At 45.0% G+C, this 6,796-nt stretch overlaps 1 protein-coding gene across 1 annotated transcript; it reads left to right on the top strand.

Annotated features, from left to right (window-relative positions):
* The first annotated feature begins 2,202 nt into the window (after positions 1 to 2,202).
* On the top strand, positions 2,203 to 3,123 carry LOC104457076 (protein VAPYRIN-LIKE). The gene has a single exon (XM_010072022.3). It carries the CDS (start codon positions 2,203 to 2,205, stop codon positions 3,121 to 3,123), a length of 921 nt encoding a protein of 306 aa, XP_010070324.2.
* The last annotated feature ends 3,673 nt before the right edge of the window (positions 3,124 to 6,796 follow it).

The raw sequence follows: 6,796 nt of genomic DNA, 5'->3' as shown, positions 1-6,796 counted from the left end.
AGCAAGCTCAGCCTTGTTCCGACTCTGTCTATGAGGATTAACAACCTAGGCACGTTTTGTTTTATTCTCGAAGATGTCGAGAGTTTGCACAGAAAGAATTTCCCTAGTAATTACCCAGCGACACGGTGGTCGTGACTTGTCTAACAATGTTTAACTCACAGCTACTCTTATAGTCATTGGAAAAGAAGTGACCGCAACAGAGATTAAAACATTGTCGCATAGAAATGCCGTGAATCTGAAAGTGATTACCAGAAGTTAGGAGTCTAGGGAAATCACTGGAGTTGCAGTTAGGTCTTAAAGAGTCCAGTTTTTTCAATATAAATCAGGATCACTGAGGAAACCTCGAAACGGTATCGGATAGACAAGGCCAAGCGATCTAATGCCGACACCGACGCACCAGGGCCGCGGATAAGAAGGTGACAAGAAAATGGTCTCCGTTTGGTAGCAAGCTGATCATCACGGCGCATTCATGAGAGCGACATGGTGTATCGTTGTCGAATGACGCAGTGCAGTGAGAATATGCCGAACTGGTGGGGTTTTCTTTTTTGGGTGCCTAGTGGTTGAATGACATCGAGATGGTTTGAATAAAGAAACTAAGAAAGGATCGTCCTCCGCAGATGGGAAAAGACACAGAAGGTGGCCAATGAAAATGACTACTTTCTGCACAAAAGGCTGAAGAAATCGTCTTCAATTGGAGCATAAGACGTGTAACCTCGCATAAATCGCATAATATATTTTCTTATCTCGGTGATGTGCCTAATCCGACAAAGACGGGAGGGTGCTTTGTATCGATTAAACTAATCTGGCTTATAAAAATTAATCGTGGGAGATAAACTCATCTTATGTTCCGGTTAATGGTTTGCTTAGCTCAGCATGAAAGCACGGTGATCATTACCAGATGAAGGGTTAGCAGAAGAGGCTCCATATTTTCTTGCTCTGTCATTCCCTTAAGCCTCTCGAATCATCAACTGCAGCTAATTGTGGTCCCCTAGGATTGTTTAGAATCATCGACTGACAACTGATTTTTTTCCCCTAGCCAATAGATTTCGCTCTAGTAGCAAACGTCGCTGTCGGACCCATTTGTTTTTTTTTTTTTTTCCGCATGATAAGCGACCATCTGAGATCTCTTATCTAAGATCTGTAGTTTCGGGTTTCTAACGGACAGGATCAACTGCTTGATCTGTGAAGAATTTTCTTTGCCCTGCAAACTGGACATTCAACGCGCATGCTGGACCAGTCTGCAGATGGCCAAGGTCAACTCTGTAGAGCCCGAAACTCGGTCAATGATATCGCTCCCTCTAGGCATTCTCTAGCGAGCCCTTAACTATGATGGAGGAGATAGGACATCATGGGAACCGGACACATGACGGCTCGGTGAAATGCGAACCGGATCGCCATCTTCCGATTTTTGCATTTACGCAGCATCGGCGTCTCTGACATGAAATCATGTAATCGCATGAACAGCACAGATCTAAGAAGCTTGTTGATGAAATAGCCCCCAGAAATTCCCAGAAGTTTCATAAGAACGAATGGCTGAGTCAATTAAAAAGAAATAAAAATCGAAAGTGCCTCTCTGTCCTCCCTCCTTCAATTAAATCAAGCAAGCAAAGCACCTTCAATGGTCAAAGGAGCCGATCAAGGACTTTTTCCCTTTCATTGTCGAAGTCACCATCTCTCCCATTTTTCAACCAAAGCCCACTGCAAGTTAAACCCATAATTTAATCACCTGATTACAATAAAGAAACGAAAGACCAATCAAGCATTTCATCATTGCGTTCGACAAACCTCTCTCATCCTCATTCCTCGCCCCTCGCTTTCTGCATTTCCCTTCACAAAAAGGAAAGCACCACCCAGGTCGCCCCCAAATTCCTCAAGGAAAACACAAAGGGTTGCTGCTTCTTGAAGCTCCTTTGGCCCCGAGTATCGTCCCGCCATGGACAGGCTCGTGAAGCCGGATGTGACCGAGGTCGAGTTGACGTTCAGGAAGGGCCAGAAGTGCGCCAAGACGTTCCGGGTGACCAACCTCATGCACACCATGTCCGTGGCCGTCTCCCTGACCACCGCCAACCCTTCCTTCTTCAGCTTCAGCCAGCCTTACTCCATCATCCCGCCCCTGTCCTCCACGTCTTACACGCTCCTCTTGGCCCCGTCTGACCGCCCGCCCCTCTCCTCGCCCCCGATTTCGTCACCGTCCGATCTTCCATGCTCATCACCGGGAAAGCCCACCAGGACGACCTCCGCCGCCTGTTCTCGCGGCCCGGCCCCCACGTCTTCAAGGACGCCACCATGCCCATTGCCTTCGTGGGCCTCCAGGTGATCGAATTCCTCATCAGACAGAACACCGAGATCAGAGAGACCGCTTCGCTGCTGAAGAAGGCGATTCCTGGATGTGACAGGTCCCAGCTCACCAGGCTTTTGAATTATGCAATCTCGTGCGGGGACGTGGGAATAGTGGCGAGCCTGATCGACGGCGGCGCAGATGTTAACGACGTGAATCCAGATGGAACATCCTTGATAAGCCTGGCAATTGAAGCTGGAAATCTCGAGATTCTGAAGATCCTGATAGCGTCAGGCTCATCAGTCGGCAAAAAGAACAAACACGCGGATTGCATCCTCCACAAGGCGGCAGCAATGAACCGGGTTGACCTCATGGAAGTCCTCTTCAAGGCGTTCGGGGACGTCATTGACCCGAACGAGCCCGACCCCGATGGGCGGACCCCGCTGCACGTCGCGGCGGCCAACGGCTTCGTCGACGCGATCAGGTTCTGCGTTGCAGCTGGGGCGGACGCTGACGCGACGGACTCCGCCGGATTGACCCCTCTCCACCTCGCCGCCGCCGCGGGCAACGCCGAGGCCGTCGAGTACCTGGTCAACCACTCGACGTACGCGAGGCACGCGGTGGACGGGGACGGGAAGACGGCATTCGTGCTCGCGGCGGAGAACGGGCACTCGCGGCTGCTCGACTCGCTGCGGCTGCGGGACGTCCTGCTGCGGGCGGCGAGGGTCGACGACGTCATCGGGATGAAGAGCTGCCTCGAGGGGGAGCCGACGTGGAGGCGCGGGATCAGAACGGGTGGACGCCGCTGCACCGGGCGGCGTTCAAGGGCCGGGTCGAGAGCGTGAAGGTGTTGCTGAGCCACGGGGCGAGCGTGAACGTGGTGGACGACGCCGGGTACACCCCGCTGCAGTGCGCGGTGGAGGCGGGGCACGCGCACCTCGCTCTGCTGCTGATCGCGCACGGAGCGAGGGCGAGCCCGAAGGCCGTGGCTCCTCTCGGCTCCGACGCGGCCAAGCATCGTCTCCACCGTCCGCGTTTCCTGTATCCTCTCCGCCGCGAGAAGGGGCGGGCTTGAACCGAGGCTCCGCACCACCTGTTCGACGAAATGCCGCAACGAAGAATGGAAGACGAAAACAGAGAGGCCACCGCCTGTTTGACAATATGCGTGTTAATTCTACAATCTGTATATAGTTCTGTGATTTGTGATTCACCATGTAGTTGGACAGTGTCGGATGGTCGAATAGAGAGAGAGAGAGAGAGAGAGGATGTATTGCAGTGTTCATTTCCCTCTCTCGGCCCGTTCCAACCTTCAATTTTGGTTGCATCGGAGTCACACTTGTCTGGTGTATACTGTAAACTTGAGTCTAGGAAATAAGAAAATCTGTAACTTCTTTAGGGGTTAGAACATTGGATTTTTCGGCTCTTGATTCCCTATTTCTTGTTGCTTTTCTTGTCCACAAGTAGATTGCAGAAGCAAGGAAATCTTTTCTTCGCCCGTCTGATTGGTTTGCTTCCATTGCAGACCGTTCTGTTGTGTTTAGTTATATGTGCTTCTTTACCAAAGAACCGGTTTCTATTCCCTGAACTCCATTTGTATACAGTTCTGAAAGGCGTTCTTGTGTTGTTGTCTTGAGCATGTGCCTTTGCTATTTGCTTACCCTGTGTGGGAGGAGCAAAGCACGGATATGCCGAGCCAGATTAGCGCTACATATTCGGCAATATGAGCTGATTATTTGGGCATTCCTGATGGGATCTATAGGCTGCATCGGCTGGCCATGGCTTGAGAAGGATGGATGCATTTCTCAGGTGTTATTCAGCTACCTTGGCCAAGCGTGACTGAGGTACGCTGTCAGGCTTGTGTAATGAGCTAGCGTGCCAAGAAGCGACGGATACACACAAGTCACAGGTCATCGCATCGACTTGATATTTCTCATAGTATGGCAATGCTCACACAAGAAGGCAGCAAGCAAGCTAAGTACCGTTTTCAGATGAACCCAGGATGAGAAATGCGCTTGGATGCTTACACTTATCATGAAACTGTGGGCGTCGGTGTGACTTGACAATGATGAGAGCATTGCGTAGTGAGTTCTCGTCGGACCATAATATCGAGTAGCATAAAATGTCGATGATCCGAGCATCGGATTAGTACACACGATGCTTGATATGATATGTCAAGCTTGAGCAGTGAACCTGAATTCAGAAGCGTGAATCTTGGGGAGTCAAACAAGCAAGAAGGGTTGGACCATAAACAAGGGAGTCTCCATGTTCGGTTCAATGCTTCTTTAGATTCCCGAGCAGCATGCCGACTTTTTTTATTTGGAGAATATTCAATGACAGCGTATGCGAACGCCGAACGGCCAATCGCCTCGTGATTTCAAAGACAACGCTTCTCGCATAAGCATGAGAAATCAAATGAAATAAAGTGGCTATGTAAGATCCGATTAAGAATTCGGAAAGGAAAATTTTATTTGTGCTTAAGGAACAGAAAACTATATTGTTGAATCACCGAAAACATGTTATATTGAAAAAAGGGAAAATGCCACACATTGTCCATAAACTTTTACTCAATATGTAATGTGATCAATGAATTTTTAATTTGTCCAATATGGTTCCTAAATTGTCACTAAATATGCAATGTGATTCTCAAACTTTTAATTTGTTTGATATATCCTTAAACTTTTGATATATGTTCAATTTAATCCATAAACTATATTAAAATAATCAACATTGTCCCTTAACTTTAATTAATAGAAGAACAATATTGAATATTATCATATAATTTAAGGACTAAATTGAATATGTATCAAAAGTTTATCGATTATATTAAACAAATTAAAAGTTCAAGAATAATATTGCACATTTAATAAAAGTTTGAGGATTATATTGAACAAATTAAAAATTCAAGGGTCACATCTTTGGATCAAAATTCAAGGATAATTTATATCATTATTCCTAAACAAAAATTGACATTCTTTACCTGCTGGAAAATTCCAAGAGGTTGAAGTTAAGTTGACAATTTTGACCCGAAAAAAAAAAAGTCAAGTTGACATTGTGGGTCCTCTCTTCATTTGATTAAGTTTAACAAGGTATGCCTCCTTGATTTCTATATATTATGTTTTGATTGGCAATATAGTTCATTAAAAAAGGCTAAGTTAATGTGATTTTGTGATTGGTATCCATCACTTTTTACCCCCTTGCCACAATTGCCACCACCTGGTTAAGTGGACCACATTTCACAATGTCATGTTTTCATTAGCTCTTTGTGGCTGTGTCACTCAACATCACAATCATCTCTCACATGATTTCGAGGTGTATTTCTGAACGACAAAGTTATCGTGTCTGATCCACAAAATTTTAGCCTTGACTCTCCATAGTGACCGATGAGATATAATGTCAATTATTGAATATAATCACAATGAACTTGTCGTTGGTAAGGTCGCGACATGTTAGAAAAGCCTTCTCGTTCGAGTCCTAAGAAATGGTTTGATTTCGTCAATATGCCTTGTTTCTAATACATCTGATATCGGTTTCCAAATAAACATCTCCCATGCCAATAACCTTGGAAACACCACTATTTCCTATTCTAATACAACCAAAGTCCTCACCATGATAAGAAGCAAAGTAATCACGCTGAGGTGACAGGAAAAAAAGTCGTGGAATCAACAACTCACATAGAGTCTTGGCATGTAAGATTCACATATCCGTTGTCACGTACGAACACAATATTGCCATTGGATGCAACCACCGTTGTAGCTTGTTTCTCTTCTTTCTTTTAATCTCCATTTCTATCATGGGATCTATCTCTTTTTGGCAACCAACACTATTTTGTATAATGTTCCATTTTGCCGCAATTATAACACTTCACACTCCTCTCGGCCTTGATTTCGACTTTCCTCTTGACTTGGTTCGAGTATCATTTTTTTGAAACCTTCTTGAATGACTTCTTGCCTTGTTTTCTATAACAAGAGCATCCGATATAGAAATATAATTTAAGCCTTTTATTCTTGTTTCTTCATTGAACAAATTTTCTTTAACTATGCTCATAGAAAGCACACCAAAAGGAGTCGAGTTGTTTAACGTCACAACCAAGGTGTCCCAACTATTGGGAATAGTACCAAGTAATAAGCATGCTTGCAATTCATCACCAAGATCAATCTCAAGATATGTCAATTGATTTACAACATTTTGAAATTCACTCAAATGTTTTGCCATATTACTCCCCTCCTTATATTTCAAATTCACAAGTTGCTTAACGAGCTTTATTTTATGGAGTTTTTCTCTCATGGAGATCTTGTAATTTCTTCCACAAATGTTTGCTTTTGTTTCTTGAGCAACATGATGAAATACACTATCATCAATCAATTATCGGATAAACCCAACCGTTTTCCGATTCATTCTCTCCCATTCTTTGTCTTTTTTTTTTTTCATCTTATTTAGCTTCATCACCCTCAATAGAATCAAATAAGTCTTTACAATATAACACGTCTTCCATTCGAGGCTGCCAAATAAAATAATATG

The sequence above is a fragment of the Eucalyptus grandis genome, chromosome 3 (assembly GCF_016545825.1).
Source record: "Eucalyptus grandis isolate ANBG69807.140 chromosome 3, ASM1654582v1, whole genome shotgun sequence".
NCBI lineage: Eukaryota > Viridiplantae > Streptophyta > Magnoliopsida > Myrtales > Myrtaceae > Eucalyptus > Eucalyptus grandis.
The sequence above is the reverse complement of the archived record's forward strand: the minus strand, read 5'-3'. Positions and strand labels throughout refer to the sequence as shown.

What these genes read in the sequence shown, in the direction of transcription:
- LOC104457076 (XM_010072022.3), top strand. Translation starts at nt 2,203, where the DNA reads ATGCTCATCACCGGGAAAGCCCACCAGGACGACCTCCGCCGCCTGTTC.